Below are 22,295 nucleotides of genomic sequence, written 5' to 3' on the forward strand. Positions count from 1 at the left end.
TAATAGGGCAGAAAGGGAGGGGGACCAATTTAAAATACAGGTTAAAATGTAATTTAAAATGCAGCCTCATTTTAAAAGTAGCCGATAAATCAAGACCATAAGGGGAGGGCAACATAAGGGTCAGACTGAGTCCAAACCAAAGGCCAGGTGGAACAGCTCTGTCTTGCAGGCCCTGTGGAAAGATGTCAAGTCCCGCTGGGTCCTGGTCTCTTGGGACAGAGCGTTCCACCAGATCGGGGCCAGTGCTGAAAAGGCCCTGGCCCTAGTTGAGACCAATCTAACCACCTTGCGACCTGGGACCTCCAAAGTGTTGTCATTTGTGGACCTCTCCGCGGGGCATACCAGGAGAGGCGTTCCCGTAGGTATGTGGGTCCTGGGCCGCATAGGGCTTTAAAGGTCAAAACCAGCACCTTGAACCTGACCCTGTACTCCACCGGGAGCCAGTGCAACTGGTAAAGCACTGGATGAATGTGATCCCGCGGCAAGGACCCCGTAAGGAGTCTCACCGCGGCATTCTGCACCCGCTGGAGTTTCTGGGTCAGCTTCAAGGGCGTAGAGCGAGTTACAGTAGTCAAGCATGGAGGTGACCGTCGAATGGATCACTGTGGCCAGATCAGGGCGAGAAAGGTAAGGGACCAACTGCTTGATACGGCGGAGATGGAAAAATGCCATCTCCCGCTTGCTCTGGGAGTCCCCCCACAAGAAAGCCCCACAGGTAGGAACCGCTCCAGCAGCCCCACACACTCTGTGACGCTTCTGGCTTTTTCCGCCAAGGCCCAAGTGGGGGTCAAGAGGGGTGTCAGAGCTCCAGGGCTGGGGCGGCCGACCGAAAGAGAGCAGGTGGCAAGGGGGTCGGATGTGAGGTTGCAATGCGCCTGTTTTCATTACGCGGCAGCCAGACTGGTGTTGGTGCTGACCTTGAAAAGCCCTAAACAGCCTCAAAGGCCCAGTAGACCTGAAGGAGCGTCTCCACCCCCATTGTTCAGCCCGGATATTGAGGTCCAGCTCCGAGGGCCTTCTGGTGGTTCCCTCCTTGCGAGAAGTGAGGTTACAGGGAACGAGGCAGAGGGTCTTCTCGGTGGTGGCACCCGCCCTGTGGAACGCCCTCCCAGCAAAGAGAACAACAACTACCAGACTTTTAGAAGACATCTGAAGGGCAGCCCTGTTTAGGGAAGCTTTTAATGTTCGATGTACTACAGTATTTTAATATTTTTTTGGAAGCCGCCCAGAGTGGCTGGGGAAGCCCAGCCAGATGGGCGGGGTATAAATAATAAATAAATAAAATGCCATGTTTTTTGCTCCATAAGATGCACTTTTTCCTCCTAAAAAGTAAGGGGAAATGTCTGTGCGTCTTATGGAGCGAATGTGCGGTCGATCGCCGGCTCCCTTTCCGGCCCCTTGCCCAGGCCTCCAGTGCTGAATGTTCTTCAGACAGAGGCTGCTTTCCCCCCCAGCGACGTGTGACTGCTTGATTAAATTATCTGTCTGGAAACTGTAGAAAGGGCTCCCTTTCCTTTCCTAAAGGAGCTGCAGAACTGCAGAACTGGAGTCGAACCCCGTAAAAACAGGATTTTCCCCCTTTTCAAAGTAAGCTCAACAACTTTGAGGTGGTCCTCAAAAAACCAGGGCTTTCCCCCTTTCTTACTCTAAAAACTAGGTGCGTCTTATGGATTGAAAATTACGGCGTTTGTTTGGTTGGTTAGTTGGCTGGCTTTTCAGATTAAACCTTTACAGTCACATATCGAACGTCCAACAGAGAAACAAGATTCTAAAGAATCTCCTGGACCGCTCTTGCTCCCCTTTGTGGGTCCTGTTGTTAATCATAGAATCATAGAATCATAGAATCCTAGAGTTGGAAGAGACCACAAGGGCCATCGAGTCCAACCCCCTGCCAAGCAGGAAACACCATCAGAGCACTCCTGACATATGGTTTTCAAGCCTCTGCTTAAAGACCTCCAAAGTAGGAGACTACACCACACTCCTGGGCAGCAAATTCCACTGTCGAACAGCTCTTACTGTCAGGAAGTTCTTCCTAATGTTTAGGTGGAATCTTCTTTCTCGTAGTTTGGATCCATCGCTCCATGTCCGCTTCTCTGGAGCAGCAGAAAACAACCTTTCTCCCTCCTCTATGTGACATCCTTTTATATATTTGAACATGGCTATCATATCACCCCTTAACCTCCTCTTCTCCAGGCTAAACATGCCCAGCTCCCTTAGCCGTTCCTCATAAGGCATCGTTTCCAGGCCTTTGACCATTTTGGTTGCCCTCCTCTGGACACATTCCAGTTTGTCAGTGTCCTTCTTGAACTGTGGTGCCCAGAACTGGACACAGTACTCCAGGTGAGGTCTGACCAGAGCAGAATACAGTGGCACTATTACTTCCCTTGATCTAGATGCTATACTCCTATTGATGCAGCCCAGAATTGCATTGGCTTTTTTAGCTGCTGCGTCACACTGTTGGCTCATGTCAAGTTTGTGGTCAACCAAGACTCCTAGATCCTTTTCACATGTACTGCTCTCAAGCCAGGTGTCACCCATCTTGTATTTGTGCCTCTCATTTTTTTTTTGCCCAAGTGCAATACTTTATCGTTTCCTCCTGCATCTTTTCCGATAATCCAAACCTTTTACATCTCCATTATGTCCGGAATTCACCATTAAACTACGACTTCTAGTGCAATTTTTAGGATTGTAAGCTGACATGATTGCACCATTGCAAAATGTTTAGGGCTGCTAAGGACATTAGACAAGGTTTGGCCTGCATCAGGCAGTAGCCTTAATAGTTTGTCCGAATGCCCATGGCAGGAATTGCAATGCGCCGTGCTAGGTGCTGTACAGTTTTTGTGTTTTCACAAATGCCCTCCACCTCTGCAGTTTTCTGAGTGGGGGGGGGAGGCTTCTGCAACACAATGCTTCGTGTTTCAGGCGGCAAAGGCCTGGGTTCAAATCTCAGTGGGGTTGAAGAGTAAGCCTGGTGAAAAGAAATGCTTTTGACCAGTGCCAAAAGATATGTTTTCGTGTTTTGTGTTTTTTTGTTTGTTTTGTTTTTAATGTATTTTTAATCTTTGTTGGAAGTCGCCCAGAGTGGCTGGGGAAACCCAGCCAGACGGGCGGGGTACAAATAATAAATTATTATCATTGCTGTTGTTGTTGTTTAATTGCTTTTATTTTTTCATTTATGCCATTTTAAATTGCGGTTGATATTAACGCTATATTCTTTATTTTAGATTTTATGATTTATGTGGAAATTGTTTCCCATTTGGCTGTGTGTTCTTTTTGATGTGTTTTATTTATTGTTTATGGCTTTTGTTATATTGCTGATTGTGAACTAGGGAAAGGCAGCATATGGATAAAAGAATGAATGAATATGTGAGGATGGTGGCAGGCGAGCCTCTCTGGGGAAAAGATCCCGCAAATAGGGAGCCACCACAAAAAAGGCCCCGCTCTCTTGCCGCCACCCTCCGGGCTTCCCTGAGGAGGTTGGGGGCACGCAGAGAAAGGCCTTAGACGGCGATTGGAGGGTCTGTGTCGGTTCACATGGGGAGAGGGAAGTGATGTTTCTTACGATGTCTCCCTTGCTTTCCCACCTCCGTTCCGGTGCAGAGCCGCAGCTGAAAGGCATCGTCACCAAACTCTTCTGCAGGCACGGCTATTACCTCCAGGTCCACCCCGACGGCAGTATTGACGGCACAAGAGAGGACACCAACGGCTTCAGTAAGGGCAGCTGGCAGGGCCGGGGGCCGGGGGAACCCCTCGCCTGACCCACGTCTGTCGCCCAAAGCCCCGGCAGGAGATCTGGAGAAAGCTCTGACCCTCCAGCTGAGCATCCCAGAACGGATCGGGGCAGGAAGCCTCCACTTATTCCCTTTCCAGGAGGGGTAGGGCGGGCAGCAGGGAGCCAGACAGCAGGTGGCGCCGAAGAGCCAACACCTTATTCATTTTATTTCTTAGAGTCATACACTGCCCTTCTTCGCCATAAGCTCTCAGGGCGCTTCCTTGCCACGTTCGCAGAGTCAAAGAAGGAGGAGGCAGCCTCAGAACCATGCCGTCGGAAGGGAACCCCCAAAGGTCATCCAGCCCAACCCCGTGTAACGCAACCACGCAGGGGGTCAGCCAACGACTCAGAAATATTTGGGCCCTCCACCTGCTGGTTGGGTCCTTTTTTGGGCAGGGGGTGTCATGGCCTAGCCTGGCCCCGGTTTGGGACAAGACCTGGGATATATTTCCGGGCCATTTGTGAATTAAATCCTGCCCGTTCTTTCTCCCAGGGGGCTGGATCTGGCCCCCTGTCTGCAGCCGCGGCCTCCCTCCCCCTGGTTCATTCCCTCGCTGGCTTGCGCCATCTGTCTTCCCTTCCTCCCTTCCTCCCGCCTTCTCTTCCCGTCCATTCCTGGCTCTCTATCTGAGCATAATTGAGCTGGCCCGTCCTCGGAGGGACGCGTGATTGATGATCCCTGCTCCTTCCATTTCATCCCGTCCTGGGCTGCTTCCAGCAAATCTCTCCCCTCCACCCTGCGCTAGACCCGAATACAAAACCGGGAGGAGGGTAGCGGCAGCCACGGCCGCAGCAAATCTCGCCACCCCCCTCGCCCCCTCGTGCTCTCGCATTTAAAGGAAGCAGAGGCTTTCGAAAGGTCCGCCTGCCGCCCACCTCGAACTCGCTCCCCGTGGTCTCAGTCCCTTTCCAAAGCAACCCTTCTTCCCGTTCCTCCTCCTGCTGCTGCCGCCGCCAGCAGAATTCACAAGTTCTGCCCATGGGGGTCCTTCTCTGCCCCCCAATATTTCCTCTCTCCTTCCTCGGAAGTTTTTAAGCAGACGTTGACTAGCTGCCGTTCTAGGATTCCTAAGCCGTGGTTCCTGCGTTGCAGCGGGTTGGGCTGGATGACCTCAGGGGGTCCCCTTCCAGCTGCACGGTTCTGTGGTTCTAGGACAGGGGGAGGAATTCGATTTCGCCGAAAAACGACTCACATCCTCGCTTCTCGAACCAAAAAACGTGTTTTGAATTCGGCACTCCTGCGATGTCCACAAAGAACCTCTCCAAACTAAGAAGGTGTTTGGAAAGGCGTATATCTGCGAAAATAAACGAGGAAAGGAGCATTAAGTTGGGGGGGGAAGCCTTGCAAAAACAGCGAATATTAGGCAAGGTTTTGATCTGTTTTTGTTTTAACTCTTTTGAGAGCTTTCGTATACTGTTTCATTTTTTTTACCAATGACTGCATTATTTTATCATTTTTGGGAAACTGCTGCAAATTTTTGGGCTCGGTTCCTCGCAATCGAGCAACGCGTAGATTTTTTTAGGAAGCATAATGACGCGGATTTTTGAAAATTGCATTCGGAAGGTTGCGTTCGCACTCGGATGCCGGCGAATTTTCACGAGGCCTAGTAGCTCCTTTCAAAGTTCACGTGCGAAGAACGGATCTTGAGAACCGTTAGAAATGGGAATGGGCATTTTTGGGGGAGGAAACCCCCCTCCCCAGTTAAAAAAGCCTTCTGACAACTAGGGGGCAGGGGTGGAGTAAATCTGTTTGCTGACCCTATTCTTGACCCTCTCAAAACCCTCTTCCTCTTCTTCCTTTGGTGTTGACACCAACCTCCTTTCTGCCTCTCTCCCCGCAGCCCTCTTCAACCTGATTCCCGTGGGACTTCGCGTGGTCGCTATCCAGAGCACCAAATCGGGCCAGTACGTCGCCATGAACGCTGAGGGCTACCTCTATACCTCTGTGAGTATCCGGGGGGTTCGATTCCTCCTGCCGCCGGGCGCTGGAAAATTCAGGACTGGGGGGGGGGGGAGAAACTACCTTTTGGTGCAGCTGAACTGCGGAACTCCCCGCAACAGGAAAAGGCGGCAGGCCGCTTTAAAAGAGGATGGGGCAAATTTGCAGAGGAGGAGGAGAGGGCTGTCGACGGCCTCTACGGTCGGAAGAAAGCAATGCTTCCAGATGCCAGTTGCTAGAACGTGCAGAAGGGGAGAGTGCTGGCCCTGCGTTCGAATCCTGGTTGCAGGTTTTTTTATTGGCCACTGGTTTGCTGGGCTAGTTTGATCCAGCAAGCTCTTCTCACATCCAGAAAAGTGCTTTAGATGCATGAGTTTGCTCCAATACGTTAGGTAAAGGTAAAGGGACCCCTGAACGTTAGGTCCGGTCGTGGCCGACTCTGGGGTTGCGGCGCTCATCTCGCTTTATTGGCCGAGGGAGCTGGCGTACAGCTTCCGAGTCATGCGGCCAGCAGGACTGAGCCGCTTCTGGCGAACCAGAGCAGCGCACAGAAACGCCGTTTACCTTCCCGCCGGAGTGGTACCTATTTATCTACTTGCACTGGTGTGCTTTCAAACTGCTAGGTTGGCAGGAGCTGGGACCGAACAACAGGAGCTCACCCCGTCACGGGGATTCGAACCGCCGACCTTCTGATCGGCAAGTCCTAGGCTCTGTGGTTTAACCCACAGCGCCACCCGCGTCCCTCCCCACTAAACCTCAGGACGAATTTCCTGGCCGTAAGAGCCAGAATGGTCTCCCTCAGGAGGTGGCAGACTCGCCTTCCTTGGAGGTTTTTAATCCAAGGTTGGGTGGCCATCTGTCAGGGATGCTTCAGGTGAGATTCCCGCATTGTCGGGGTTGGACTGGATGACCGCTGGGGGTCCCTTCGAACTCAACACTTCTGCGATTCCAGCAGGAGCTACTGATGTCTGCAGATGGAGTCTGCAGGGTAGTCCCTGCGTGCTCCGGGAGTCGTTCCACAAAAAAACCCACAGCTAGGAACGGCTCCAGCAGCCTCAAGCGGCCCCACACACTCTCACCTTTTTCGCCGTGCGCTCAGTGGGGGTCAAGAAGGTTGTCAGAGCTCAAGGCTGGGGCGGCCGACCGAGCGAGATCTTGATGGGCCCAGGCAGGTGGCGAGGGGGTCGGATGTGGGCTTGGGGAAGCGATGCTCTCCCTTCCAATTGGGGTCAGGGAATTCTCTCTCCAGAGGCCTCGTTAAAGAGGGCAGCTGCTAATTGCAGTTCACAGAGAGAGAGAGAGGGAAAGTATTCCCCTCCCTGGGAAATAATTACTGTACATGATTCGTTTCACGGGTGCCTGTGCAAAAAGCCCCTCCCTGCCTTAAAACCCGGAGACCCGTCTGCAGATCAACCCATGATCGCAGACCGGCAGCGTCGGAAGGAACCCCGAGGCTCATCTAGTCCAATGCAGCAATCTTTTGCCCAATGGGGAACTCGAACCCAGAACCCGGCGTCGAAGAGTCTCGTGCTCTTCCGATTGAGCACCCAAGAGGGCTGCTGGGAACAGGGACAGGCAGAAGAAGACAGCGCAGCCCCCATCCATCATCCATCCCAACCGTGATTGACCAAGGTATTCACACCTGGCGGGGGGGGGCAGCACAACTTCCTGTGGCAGGGAGTTCCGCAGTTTAACAACGTGCCAGCACTTCCTTCCATCTGCCCCCAATCTCGGCTGCGAAGCGCAGGGCATTCCTACAAAAACAACAATCCCAGGAGGAGCCACCGTTGGCCAAGGGCGCCAGGAAACTACAGTTCCCGGGAAACTACAGTTCCTAGAATTGACTGGAGAGAGCAAATCATGCGCTTGGAATGTGCTTCAAAGGCCCGTGCGCTCACTGTCTGAGATAAAATAGTGTCGGCCGGCTGCCAGGATCAGCCGACCCACCTCTGGGCGCCCCTTCCTCGTCCCCCGGCCTGGCAGATGCCAAGGCGCCCTGACCCCCCCACCCTTTGCTCTCCCCGCCGGGAAGCGCCCTGCCTGCAGCAGTGTGGCCCGTGGCCGAGCGACACATCTGTGGGTCAATTCCTGGCAGCGACCGCCTCGGAGGGGTGGCGTTTTTTGGAGGGGGGTCCCCCTTCCGAAAACAGAGAGGGAGGTTGGATTGGGAGGCGTCGGGTGCAGGCTGGGGGCCGGGGGAGGCAGCGAGGGTTGGGGGGCCGCGATGAATCATTTATCCGCCGCCTGGAGAGGTGACCCCGATCCGGCGGGGAGCGTGGAACAGCTGACAGGGAGGGAGTTTTCCCTGGGAAGATGGTGCCTGTCAGAAAGGATGAGCGCGGCAGAAAGTGATGCCTGGCTGCTTGGGTTTGTGAGAGCGAGGGAGAGAGGCGGAGGGGGGGACGGAGGGCAGGCAGGTGAGGGGGCAGGGGAAGGGGGGCAGCAGAGCCGGGGAGAGGGAGAAAGAGGCTCTCGGGACACCCCCAAAAAGAAGAGGAAAATCAGCACATAAGGAGAGGCGAGGGAAGGCGATGCACAAAGGCATGGAGGCAAATATCCTCCATTCTTCTGTATGCACTGTGCATTTCAAGGCCAGAATTTAAGGGGTTTTAGATCCTTTTGAATTCTGGTGCTGGAGGAGACTCTTGAGAGTCCCATGGACTGCAAGGAGATCAAACCTCTCCATTCTGAAGGAAATCAGCCCTGAGTGCTCACTGGAAGGACAGATCCTGAAGCTGAGGCTCCAAGACTTTGGCCTCCTCATGAGAAGAGAAGGCTCCCTGGAAAAGACCCTGATGCTGGGAAAGGGAAAGATGGAGGGCCCAAGGAGAAGGGGACGACGGAGGACGAGATGGTGGGACAGTGGTCTCGAAGGGACCAGCATGAGTTTGACCAAACTGCGGGAGGCAGTGGAAGACAGGAGGTGCACAGACGCGCCGCTGCACGTTGCGAATGCTGCGGGTTGTGAACGTTCATCCTGCACGGATCACGTTCACAACCCAAGCGTCCACTGTACTCTTGAAATTCACTTTACATACGGTGGTACCTCGGGTTACGTACTTAATTTGTTCTGGAGGTCCGTTCTTAACCTGAAACTGTTCTTAACCTGAAGCACCACTTTAGCTAATGGGCCTCCTGCTGCTGCCGCGCCACCGGAGCACGATTTCTGTTCTCATCCTGAAGCAAAGTTCTTAACCTGAAGCACTATTTCTGGGTTAGCGGAGTCTGTAACCTGAAGCGTATGTAACCTGAAGTACCACTGTATTGATCCTCCGAGCGTCGACTTCCCTCCCTCCCACTTCCTGGTTTCCCAGGTATCTTCGCATCCTAGCATTTCTTAATCTTCCCTTTTATGTTATTCCATCTTGCCCTGTCCTTTCTTAAAGCCACCCAGGCTGGTGGCTGTCACTGCTTCCAGTGGCAGGGAGTTCCACCGTTTAACCGCGCACCAAAGAGACCCAACCAGTCCAGCGTCTGATTTTAGCGGGTTCCCCCAAATGGGACATGAGCGCAGCGCCAGCTCTCTCGACGCCTCGAGAGAGGGCCGCATTCGCTTCCTGGAAGGCTCGTGAGGGCCGTTTGCCTGTGGTGGGCGGAGCCAAAGGCAAACGTGGGTGGGGCCATGAATATGAATTCTCTCTTGACACGCCCCTCTCTGTCCTGGGGTCAGAGATTAAGCACAGCTGGGGGGCACTTAAGGGAGGTGCCAATCAGGAGCAGAAAGGGGTGTGGCTTGGGGCAGGGGGCGTGGCCAGGAGAGGCTCCCTAGGGCCAGAAAGCAATGCTTAAAGGGCCACATTCTGCACCCAGGACTGAAGTTCCCTACCCCCGCCCTAGATGCTACAATAAGGCTGACTGGGAGGGAATACGATTATTCAAGCGCTACCGGAAAAGGGATGTTTTAAAATTGATTAATGGCTATTATAGATACATAAAGGAAGTTTTAATCTGCTTGCCTGCTTTGAGGGCAGGTGATGATGATGATATTATTATTAATAATAATAATAATAATAATAATAATAATAATAATAATGATAAATTTTATTTATACCCCACCCTCCCCAGTCAAGGCCGGGCTCTGGGCAGCTAACAAGCAGTAATAAAAACAAGTTGAATGAATACAACTTAAAAACAAGATTAAAATACAACATTAAAACATTAAAATGCAGCCTCATCACAGGAAATGTATAAAAATGTATAAAAGCCTCAGTCGAACAGGTGACGTGTAGGGAGAGGCGTTGAAGGTTGGAAATCTTATACGATACGACAATCTTTATTGTCGTCGTCCCATCTGCAACAACGAAACTGAAAAAAATCTACGTCAGACATTCAAATCTGGGAACGGCACAAGGGGAAGGAAACTAGAGGGGCGAAAGGGGGTGGAATGTCAGCTTTTTAATTTGTATTAATTTGGTCAGGATTTGTTAAAAAAAAATTATGGGAAATCAATAAAAAAGAACTGGGTGAAAAAAAATGCAAAAATTGAACTTTCACGCCTGCTAAAGGAGATAGGCCAGAGATCTGTGGGGTGAAATAACCTCCCCATCTTCTTTCCCCTGATCCCTGCGGAAATCTCTCGGGAGGGATTTTTCCTCCTCCCTCCCCCACAGATCTCTTGGCGAGTCTTAAGACGCCCTTTCCATGCCAATTTGCCAGCTTTGAAGAAATTTGGCAGTGAAAATGATGGCGGCTGGCGGCTTGGGAGTGAATAAAAGTAGCTGGGGTGCTTCATCGGCCGGGACACTTTGCTCTCATTAACGTTATGGATCCGCTGGCGCCTTCGGCCTCACGATTCTGGGATGGGGACCCAGGTATCCTGGGGAGACCCAGAGTTCATCTAATAAGGGTGTCCATCTAGTGTTGGGCAGCGCCACCTAGTGGCAGGCAGCTGTCAAAACAAGCCAGTGTTTGCATAAATGGGGTTTTTTTTTCTCTTTTCATGGTAGTATTTTATTACATCTCCAGCTTTTCCTCCAACAGAGCCGGAGGGGTTTATAATGGTTTCAAAATAGTTGATTTTTTTTAGATATGTACATTTTAATGGTTGATCTGTTGTATATAGATACATGACGTTTTGCTTGATTGTTGGCAGTGATGAAATTTCTTACACAGCGCCATCAATATACATAAAGCTGGAAGGGGTCCTCTAATCCATTGCAGGAATCACAACAAAAAACCAAGCCTTTAGTGTCATCAGCCTGTGGAACTCCCTGCCAATAGAAATTCAGCAGCCAATGTCAGGGCCAACTTTTAAAGGCCCGCTTTTCTATTCTGCCAGGCCAATGTAAGCGGTTAAGAATGAATACAGTGGTCCCTTGGTTCTCAAACTTCATCCGTTTCAGAAGTCGGTTCCAAAACCAAAGCGTTCCAAAACCAAGGCATGTTTTCCCATAGAAAGTAATGCAGAACGGATTAATCCATTGCAGACTTTTAAAAACAACCCCTAAAACAGTAATTTAACGTGAATTTTACTATCTAATGAGACCACTGATCCATAAAGTGAAAGCAAAAAGTAATGTACTGCAGTCACACAACCAATCAATCAGTAGCTGAAATGTCACAAAAACAAAACAAAAAAGAGCCGCAAAAACAGAAACGCAAAATAAATAGCAAAAACAGACAGACTTCAGCGTAACCCTCAAATCAGAAGCGTAACACTCAGAATGGAGCACGTTCAGCTTCCGAAAAATGTTCGCAAACCAGAACTCTTACTTCCGGCTTTGCAGCGTTTGGGTTCCAAGTTGTTTGAGTACCAAAGGCGTTTGAGAACCAAGGCACCACTGTATCGGCACGATGGCTAGCTGATATCTAGTTTTAACATTTGATATGGTTTTTTATCATACGGTTTTCTGTACAATTGTTGTAAGCAGCTGCGATTTCCTTTATTTATTCATAGCATTTGTCGGCCACGTTTGTCTCCAAGGAGTTCAAGTGGGCATAAATAGTTCCCACCTCCAATAATAATAATAATAATAATAATAATAATAATAATAATAATAATAATAATAATATATTTATTATTTATATCCCGCCCATCTGGCTGGGTTTCCCCAGCCACTCTGCGCGGCTTCCAACAGAACACTAAAATACAATAACCGATTAAACATTAAAAGCTTCCCTGAACAGGGCTGCCTTCAGATGTCTTCTAAAAGTCTGGTAGTTGTTCTCTTTGACATCTGGTGGGAGGGTGTTCCACAGGGCAGGCGCCACCACCGAGAAGGCCCTCTGCCTGGTTCCCTGTAACCTCACTTCTCGCAGGGAGGGAACCGCCAGAAGGCCCTCGGAGCTGGACCTCAGTGTCTGGGCAGAATGATGGAGATTTATTATTGTTGTTGCTTGTATCCGCCCTTCCATCTACTTTGCCCCAGCCACAACAACTCTGTGATGTATCTCAGGCTGGCCCAGGGTCATTCGGCGAGCTTCATAGCGAGATTCGAACCCCGGTCTCTCTCTTAACCCCTGCACATATTTACAGAGTAAAGGTAAAGGGACTCCTGACCATTAGGTCCAGTCATGGACGACTCTGGGGTTGCGGTGCTCATCTCGTTTTACTGGCCGAGGGAGCCGGTGTACAGTGTGGCCAGCAGGACTAAGCCGCTTGTGGCGAACCAGAGCAGCGCATGGAAATGCCGTCTACCTTCCCGCCGGAGCGGTACCTATTTATCTACTTGTACTGTGATGTGCTTTCGAACTGCTAGGTGGGCAGGAGCAGGGACTGAGCAACGGGAGCTCACCCCGTCATTGTGGGGATTTGAACCGCCGACCTTCTGATCGGCAAGTCCTAGGCTCTGTGGTTTAACCCACAGCGCCACCCGCGTCCCTAAAACACAGTTCCATTGCCCGGGAATCGAACCTGGGCCTCCCGCGTGGCAGGCGAGAATTCTACCACTGAACCACATTTATAGAGAGCAGTACATAAATGTCTTTTTTTAAAAATCAATGAATCTAACAAACCTCTCCCCCCTCCAGACTCACTTCACCGCCGAGTGCCGTTTCAAGGAGTGCGTCTTTGAGAACTATTACGTCATGTATTCCTCCACGCTCTACCGGCAGAGGGAGTCTGGGAGGTCGTGGTACCTGGGCATCAACAAAGACGGGCAGGTGATGAAGGGAAACCGAGTCAAGAAGACCAAAGCCGCCGCCCACTTCCTGCCCAAACTGATGGAAGGTGAGCAGATGCGGGTGGGGGGCGTTTGGGAGAGAAAGCCCCGGTTCTCGGTGCCGTGCGAGTGATCTCTGGCGGTGCCTCTGCTCCCGGCGCACGTGATCTCTTGCACAGCCGAGAAGGAAAGCTCCTATCCGCTCCCAGCCTTCCTCTGAGACGGTTTTGTCCTTGCATCTTCCTCCTAGTTGCTTCAGATGCAGGGGGAAAAGGCTACCGTATTTTTCGCTCTATAGGACGCACTTTTTCCCCTTCAAAAATGAAGGGGAAATGTGTGTGCGTCCTATGGAGCGAAGACGCCATAGCCCCGCAACCCTCTCCCGGCTGGAGAGGTGATGCGCGTCTATGGCAGGAGCCTCTATAGCCGCGCGTCACCTCCCCAGCCGGGAGAGCGCGCGCGGGGCTAAAGAAGCCATAGCCCCACGACCCTCTCCCGGCTGGAAAGGTGACGCGTGGCTATGGCAGGAGCCTCTCCGCTGCACCTTTCCGCTTCTCCCTGACCTGCTCTTTGGGGCTGGTGGTGGGCTTCCCCCCCACCAGCCCCAAAGAGCAGGTCAAAAGGAACCTGAAGCCTGGAGAGGTCAGTGCACACCGACCCCTCTCGCTCTCCATGCTTCCAAGGTAGCCGCCTGAACGCACCTTAAACGGCACCTTGTTTTAGAGCGGGAAAACAAGAGGGGGAAAGTTCTCCCCCTCTCTGTGCAGCGCTTCCTGCCGCTTCACTGAAGGGGCGCTGGGCAGAGAGGGGGAGAATTTTTTTTCTTGTTCTCCCCCCTCTAAAACAAAGTGCATCCTATTGTCCGTGTGTGCTATGGTGCGAAAAATATGGTATTTCAGATGCCTAGCTGAGAGAGTCCTGAGAAACGGATTCTGAATCTTATTTGTCAGGAATAATAAGAATAATAATAATTTATTATTTATACCCCGCCTATCTGGCTGAGTTTCCCCAGCCACTCTGGGCAGCTTCCAATTGAGTGTTAAAAACAATACAGAATTAAACATTAAAAACTTCCCTAAACAGGGCTGCCTACAGATGTCTTTTAAAGGTAGGATAGCTGCTTATTTCCTTCACATCTGAAGGGAGGGCGTTCCACAGGGCAGGCGCCACCACCCAGAAGGCCCTCTGCCTGGTTCCCTGTAACCTCACTTCTCGCAATGAGGGAACCGCCAGAAGGCCCTCGGCGCTGGATCTCAGTGTCCGGTCTGAACGATGGGGGTGGAGACGCTCAGAGACGATGGACAGGGCAGAGGGCCAGTGCCGGATTTACGTACAGTGGTACCTCGGGTTAAGTACTTAATCCGTTCCGGAAACTGTTCTTAACCTGAAGCACCACTTTAGCCAATGGGGCCTCCTGCTGCCACCACACCACCGGAGCACAATTTCTGTTCTCATCCTGAAGTAAAGTTCTTAACCCGAGGTAATATTTCTGGGTTAGCGGAGTCTGTAACCTGAAGCATCTGTAACCTGAAGTGTATGTAACCCGAGGTACCACTGTACTGTATAAGCTAAACAAGCTATAGCTTAGGGCACCAAGAAATTTAAAGGGGGGAAAACTGGATGTACATTTCCAAAATATAAGATAAAAAGGTAAAGGGACCCCTGACTGTTAGGTCCAGTCGTGGCCGACTCTGGGGTTGCAGCGCTCATCTCGCTTTATTGGCTGAGGGAGCCAGCGTCCAGCTTCTGGGTCATGTGGCCAGCAGGACTAAGCCGCTTCTGGCAAATTAGAGCAGTGCACGGAAAGGCTGTTTACCTTCCCGCCGGAGTGGTACCTATTGATCTACTTGCACTTTGAGGTGCTTTCGAACTGCTAGGTTGGCAGGAGCAGGGACCGAGCAACGGGAGCTCACCCCGTCGCAGGGGTTTGAACCGCCAACCGTCTGATCGGCAAGTCCTAGGCTCTGTGGTTTAACCCACAGCGCCACCCGCGTCCCAAAATATAAGAGAAAAAACAAGTAAAATAAAACCTACAGCAACAGGGTTTTGTGTTGTGTAGGCTCCTAGGATGTAAGTCACGGGCCCCGCCTGCTCCCTAAAATATCCCTGGTTTGCTCCTTTCTATATATAGGGTGCCAACATTCTGCATGGACTGGTTGCAGGGCAAGATGGGCAAATGGCTTCAGATACCTATTCGGTCCATCAATGACCATAGAGCATATATTGAACACGAAAAAAACAGCAACAATTTGTTGTTGACAAAGGACAGCTGGACATATCAAGGGCCCCATTACCTTCAGTAGCTCAGGGCCTCATCAAACCATAGCTGTCAACATTTCCCTTTTTTAAAAAGGGAAATTCCCTTATTCCGAGTAGGATTCCTCGCAAGAAAAGGGGAAAGTTGACAGCTATGCATCAAACCTCAATCCCGCCTGTTTCCTCCTTCCATCAGGGATCCAGTCTAGAGTTTCTTCGAAGCCAGCCAACCCCGCTGCTTACTCGTGGGTAAACCAGAATTACTGCAGCATGGCAAATAGGCTAGGATTAGTCCGGTTTTTGAGCCACAGGTTTATTGTACGAAGGAGGAAACTGGCAAGCTGGAAGGCTTGAAAAAGGAACAATTGGAAGGAGTTGGGGGTGTTTAGCCTGGAAAAGAGGAGATCGGAGAGCCATCTTCAAATATCTAAAGGGAAGTTGCCAATTTTGGTGGCCGCCGCCGCTGCCTCCTGTGGCGGGGAGTTCCGCCGTTTAACTGTGTGCCGCACGGCTCTGCCGCCTTTGCCCGAAGAGGCACGCCGGCTCAGAGAACTGGCAGGAGCCCGGACGAGGTCTTCCTTCACGGGGGGGGGGGGCGCTCTTCTGGTTCCCTGCGAATGAGGGCCGATGGGAATTGTAGTCTGGCACCGTTTTAACCCTTTCCCCCTTTCTTCCTCCGCAGTGGCCTTGTATCGTGAGCCTTCCTTACACAACGTGGTGGAGCCGGTCCTGGCGAAGAAGGCAGAGGAGGCCGGTGCCGCCGCCGCGCCCGTCAAAGAGATCTCCAAGGCGGAAGCCACGTAGCCCCAAGGAATGGGGGGGTGCCCCTTCTCCTCCGCCCCCCATTCCTCCCCCGTGCAAGCCGCCTGCACACACTACCACCCCACACCTCCGAGACGGCCGCCGGCCAAGAAACACCTTCCCAAACACACCTTCACGGATCTTCCATCTTCTCTCAGGATGTGTCTCCCCTCCTCTCTCGCTGTCTTCCGCCTCTGCGGGACTTTGGACCCGGACAGGATCCGGCCGGGAAAGGAGGAGGTCCGTCGTCGGCCGCCAACTTGGACGAGGGGGGAAAGAACAAGTCTTCCGTTTTGCACTTACAGGTGCAATACGGCCTCCGGCCACACGGGGGCGACATTGCGACGCCGGGATTTTTCTTCTTCTTCCAAACTGTGACAAATCCACTGTGTATGGGGCTTCCGGCCTCCCTATTGCAGAAGTTGTTGCGTCTCGTCAGGGATAAAAGCGGCGGTTTTTGCAACCCAATCGGTCCACAGCAGTCTTCCAAAATGGCGCAACGTCTTCGCCAAGGCGGACGGCACAACTTCAGGGAGAAGGAGAGCGGCAAGTGTTTTTAAAAGAAGTGTGTCGACGTTCTTCTAACAGCCAATGGAAAACGACACAGTTTCCTACTCTGGGGGGTGGGGTTTGAAGGGAGGGGTTTCGATTTCGTGACAACTGTGCTATCCCCTTTTCCGCCATCGGAGGGCGACATTCTCCAATCTGGAATTGCTGCGGGATGTATATAATTTCACCGCTGGTCTTTTGGGATTTGTGAATAACAGCGGCAGGTGGTTATATGGGGGTCGGGCGGGGGGGGGGGGCGAGTTGACTCTTGGTTTAACCAGCTCAGGTAGCTGAGACTGTCTTCTGCCTCCAGAAGGTCCCAGGATGTAAAAACTGGGGAGAAACCTTCAAAGCAAAACCATCTAAACACTATTAAGTGGAATCTTTTTCTTCGTTTGTGGGCACTTTTTTAAAATGAAAAACGTAATGACTGTCCGTCCCCCACAAAAAAACAAAACAAAAATTGCAATGCCAGTTCCGGACACTCGTGATGAAAAGGGCTACCCCGTGTTCTGGAGCAAGAAGACTGTATTTCTGATTTCAGCCACCGGGGGCCGACATTGCGCTATCAGGAACCAAGAACATTTTGCAGCCTGCGAAACTAACAAGTGTCATACCCACCTCCGGCCACCGGAAGGCAGCATTGCGTTCACGCCAAGGGGCGTTTCCCCAGCTTCCACTGCAAAAGAAGAAAATGCAATAACCATATTTGGCCACTGAGTGGCGACACTGTCATACTGGCCTGCGGGGGTGGAGGTCGCAATCTGGACACCCCCAAAAAAACATAATTTGCAACATCTTGATGATCTTCCCGGCGCATGGACCTTATTGGGGAACAAATAGCCAATAACTCGGGGGAGGGTGCATGCCATAAAACTCTGCGCCCACCCCCCAAAAAACCCAACCACCATTTTGACACCCCAACCCTGATTCCTCCTCCTGCATCCCAGAGCCAAGATTCGCCATACTCCAATCCAGGCCATAAATGAACAAGACTGAGGGGGGGTTGGGAGTAAGCCAATTCGAACCCGTGTTCTGTGAGGGTGTGGGGGTAGCATTTATTAATACTTGTGGGGTTCGGGGAAGGGGTTCGGAGGGGTCTCTAGGGTGGGGGGGGGGTGGATGGATGCAGAATAGTTTTTTGAAATGTATCTCGCATCACCCTGTGTTTGTCTTTCAGAAAACGAACCCGGGACCGTTGCATTGGGGTTGGGCTGGATGACCTTTGGGGTGTCCCAACTCCGATCCCTGCTAGAGAACGGGGGGGGGCGGTGTTTCCTGTTCCCCATTCCCCCATCCTTCCTGCCCATCCATGGACGCATGTTCTAATTCCACACAGCCACTGAGCTAAGCTGCCCCCCACACCACAAAAAAGCCCCGGGATCCCGGGTTCAAATCTCAGAAACCACTAGTCCATCCTCCTCCAACCTGGCGCCCCCCCAGGTCCTTTTTGGACTACAACTCCCATGGGAATAGTCCGAAAACATCTGGGGCGCCAGGCTGCGTTAGACCCTCTTCCAGAAAGCTGGACCTGGGTTCCGCAATGCCTTCCCCACCCCACCCCCACCCCTTGGCCCCGGGTTCCAAATTCGCCTCGCCCTGCTCCATCCTTACCGAGCCATGTTTGAAAGAGGGATCCGATCTCTGTCCAGCCAACAGAGAGCAGGAAGGGACCAACAAATAGAATATCCAGGGGATTCTTTGCACGCGGGACCTGCCCCGCGGCGGGTTGGGCTAGATGCCCTTCGGGGTGTCCCCACCCTACGATTCCACGATCAGGCCCGATGCTTTAATGAGCCATACGCGGCAGTGACTACCTATCTTGTCTTCCTCCTGGCGGTGACCGCGCCCAGCCAGAGCCATAGGTGTCCCGGGCACCCGCTGCCACCCTCAAGTCTGAAACCAGGCCGGCCCCCTCTCCTTATCCCCTCCTGTCCAATGGCTACAGGGTTCAAGCGAACTCAGGAATTTCTCTGCTGAGGATCCAGCAGGGGCGCAACTGTGTCTTTGCAAGGTGCGGCCACAAGGGGGCGACAGCTTCCCGGAAAAAGGAAAAGGCACACAGGGGAGCAATTCTCCGCCCGGCCACCAGTGGGCGGTGTGTAGGGCCAGTGGGAAGCGCATGGATCGACCGACTGGTGCAATGTTTTGAGTGAGCTGCTTGGTTTCCTCTTTCGGGGGGGTTGTGCGCAAATGATCTCTTCCATGCGCAAACACACACACACACCACATCGCTGCGTCTTTTTTATCCTCCTGCCCAAATGGAGTTGTATAGATTCAGACGTGCGGCAGCCGTCATCAAATACAGTGGTACCTCAGGTTAAGTACTTAATTCGTTCCGGAGGTCCGTTCTTAACCTGAAACTGTTCTTAACCTGAAGCACCACTTTAGCTAATGGGGCCTCCTGCTGCCGCCGCGCCACCAGAGCACGATTTCTGTTCTCATCCTGAAGCAAAGTTCTTAACCTGAAGCACTATTTCTGGGTTAGCGGAGTCTGTAACCTGAAGCATATGTAACCTGAGGTACCACTGTATCTGAAAGGCTGTCCCGTCACGGGAGAGGGAGCAATCTTGCTTTCTGATAATCCAGAGAGAAAGGACCCAAAACGAGGGATTCGAATGTCAAGAAAGGAAATCCCAACGATGGTTGACATTATGATTACATTTATTTAGTTGCGATTCCGGAATTGCAGGAATTCTTATGTCTATGATTCACGCGAGGTTTTTAAGCAGAGGTTGGAGGTCCACCTATTCGGGATTCTTCAGCCTGCAATACAGGGGGGGGGTTGGACCCTGGGGGGGTCTCCTTTCCAACTCTATGGGCCCTCCAACGCCCCATTTCCTGCAGCGGCTTTAACCATTTCACTGCTGGTTGATGAATTCTTGCCCTCACCTTCCTGCAACGCATTTCTTGAACACCTCTGTGTGTGTGTGTGTTTGCATGTACGGACGTCGCGATTGCATCAGTACCAAGCGAGCGGTTCAGAGCGACTGGCTGGCGCGAAAGGTTGCGGGTTCGAAATCTAACCTCTTTCCTCCCCCCACCTTTTTTTTGTGCGTGCGAACTTTATATCTGAAGGCTGTACTGTGTATATAATTCTGTATAATCTCCTTCCTCCCAGCCACCTTAATGCCTCAGCCGAAGGACAGGGCCGTGGGAGAGCGAGGGCTGGGAGTCCAACTCTGCCTGGTCTCCTTTGGCATTAAACACCCCTCTCCTGCCTCCCCGTCTGTGGGGTTCCCTGGGTCTTCCCCACTCCCTTCTCTCCTTTCTTTCTCCCTCCCTCCGCCTCTCCTTCCCCTCCGTTCTCCAACTTCTCCAGAGGTTGCCAGCCACAAATGTGGTTCCGTGGTTCCGAGTTCGATTCCTGCCGTGCAAGGGGTTGGTCTAGATGACCCTCGGGTCCCTTCCACGTTTTGGACTGGGAAGGGATTCCAGAATTAAAAATCATTCCAAACCCCACTCCGATTTCTGAACCAGATTTGAAATCTACACCATGTATATTCCCCCCCCCTTTTTTTGTTGTGGGGGGGGGACGGACACCTGAACATTTTGGAATCTGGGAATGGGACTGTTTGCTTTCTGGAACATCCTAATTCCTCGGCCCAGTACAAAAATCAAATTTGGGGGAGAAATTATAAACCTAAAATCAACCCAAAGAACCCCTCTAATTTTGAATTGGGCTAAGGAATCTGGATGTTCTGAAAAGCAGTCCTTTTTTTCTTTAAAAAAGGTTCAGGGCTTCTCACAATCTCTTTTTAATTGATACAGCAAAAAAAGAAAAAAACAGAGATACAGGATTACACACAGGAATAACAATAAACACCAAATTTTCTGAACAAACCATAAAGCATAAGTTGCTCTTAACACTATAGACCCAACCTCCTTATATATTCAATTTCATATTCATTATTGCCAATACACACTTTTATTATCATTTAACTTTTTCTCAATATATCTTCACTCTCGTGGCTAACTTGCAGCGATTACTGAAGTTCCCCTCGTTTTGACTCGAGAAAACCACCGTTTTATAGTTCAAATCGGGGGAAATAAAGACTATACGGACAAAAGTATGACGATTCGCAAAACGTTTTGGGGTTTGCGTACCCCTGTGCCCCCCCAAAAGCACTGATGAAAAGCAAACTCCCCAATTCCCAGATTTCAAAATCCTTTTCATTTTGCTTCCAGATCTGAAATGGAAAAACGGGGTTTCAAATCTCTTTGCCGAAGAACCAAGCCTTTCGGAAATAAATTCCCCTCCAAATTTCAGATCTCCCTGTTTGGGAGTTTGAGTTGCACCGTCTCGATTGGAAGTCAGAAAAAAAAACTGCATTTTGGGGCGTGTTTAATTTTGGGATCAGAAACCTTTTCGCTCCCAGATGTGTGCCACTATTTTGCTACAAACCATGGACACTTGACAACCGCTGGAGGAGGCGGGGCTTGGCCTCCTTGGCTCCGCCCCCACTCCCGCCTTCTTCTCCCCCCTCCCCTTTAACCAGCACAGAAAAGCAATAATTGCAGGAATCCTCTCTGCCTTTGGCCCGGACTCCCTTGCATGAGAAACCGGCTCCCTCTCAGCAATAACTTAAAAACCTCCCCTTTCCATAAACCTGGTGCGATGGGCCGAGAGTCTCCTTGCCACCCCACCCCTTTTGTCTTGCACTCTGGAAATAATAATAATAAAAAGAAAGTTTCTATTATTCTACCTGGCTTCTCTCTGTGAGTATCTGGAGGCGGGGTTGGGATGGATGACCTTTGGGGGACCCACTGCAACTGTACGACTCTGTGACGTCTCTCCTCCGTCGGAGGTTTGGGTGGCTGCCTGTTGGGGATTCTTCAGCCGTTATTTTAGCATTGCAGGGGGGTTCGGCTGGATGACCACTAGGTGCCCCTCTGAACTCAACCATTCTACAATCCAGACACGCTGGGGATTTCCTCCCCAGTCACCTTTTTAAGGTTCCCTCCTTTGCTCGGACTCATAGGCGTCCCATGCAGCTGAATGCTGGAAGATTCGAGACTTCTTTGCGCATTGTTAAACTACGGAACTCCCTGCCACTTGAGGCGGCAACGGCTACCAAACCTGACGGCGTTAAAAGAGGATTGGACAAACCCAGTGAGGATAAAGGCTATGGGGCGGCTACTAGCCGCGATGGCTCTTCTTCTGAAGGCCAGGTGTTAGGGGCCACAGGAGGGGAGAGCCGGACTTGGGTTCGAATCCGGGTCGTCGGTTTCACATAACGGGCGGCTGCTTGGCCACTCTGAGGGCGAGATGCTGGAGAGAGACTAGCTCAGTCGGTAGAGCGTGAGACTTTTAATCTCCGGGTTGTGGGTTCGAATCCCACACTGGGCAAAAGGTTCGCGCATTGCAAGGGGGTTGGGATGGATGACCTTTGGGGTTCCCTACGATTCTGTGATTAGATGGGCTATTGGCCTGATCCTGCAGGGCTCTTCTGAGCTGCTTATATCTGCTCCTAGCGATTGAACCGGAGTCCTTTTCCAACGCAAAGCTGGGCTGGAACCCATCGCCTCTTCCATACATACGGTATATATATAGTTTTGGCTCCAGTCCAGTGTGACTCCATCTCTGGCCTTCCCTCCCCATTCCAAACTCCAGAACAGGATCCGGCTCGCAGTTTCCCAGTCCCTGCTGCTCTCTTCTTCCGGCTCCAGTTTCTCCAACCATCCATTCCCACGTTTTGGAACCGGGTTCAGGAATGCTGCCTGCCAGAGTCTGGCAACTTGGTCTCAAAGTTCGGCCGAGCCGGTTATACGGTCTGGGTTGAGATTCCTGCAGCCGGAGAGGCTTTTAAAAAAAATATATGAAATAAAGGCCTTTTCTGGAGGGCCTTTCTGGGAACAGGTGGTCCGGCCGGAAATC

At 51.6% G+C, this 22,295-nt stretch overlaps 2 protein-coding genes across 2 annotated transcripts in view; one reads left to right on the forward strand and one right to left on the reverse strand.

Moving 5' to 3' along the window:
* Positions 1-17,454, forward strand: part of FGF11 (fibroblast growth factor 11) — a 45,472-nt gene extending 28,018 nt beyond the window's left edge. The window contains exons 2-5 of the mRNA XM_081168198.1: positions 3,601-3,711; positions 5,614-5,717; positions 12,681-12,879; positions 15,750-17,454. Of these exons, the coding sequence (XP_081024324.1) occupies positions 3,601-3,711; positions 5,614-5,717; positions 12,681-12,879; positions 15,750-15,871 (536 nt within the window). The 3' untranslated portion in view covers positions 15,872-17,454. The remainder of the gene's footprint in view (positions 1-3,600; positions 3,712-5,613; positions 5,718-12,680; positions 12,880-15,749) is intronic.
* The window catches only part of LOC308572249 (thialysine N-epsilon-acetyltransferase-like), a 185,096-nt gene that overhangs the window by 123,027 nt on the left and 39,774 nt on the right, over positions 1-22,295 (reverse strand). The window lies entirely within an intron of this gene.

Source organism: Podarcis bocagei (assembly GCF_964188305.1).
Source record: "Podarcis bocagei genome assembly, chromosome: 13".
Lineage (NCBI taxonomy): Eukaryota > Metazoa > Chordata > Lepidosauria > Squamata > Lacertidae > Podarcis > Podarcis bocagei.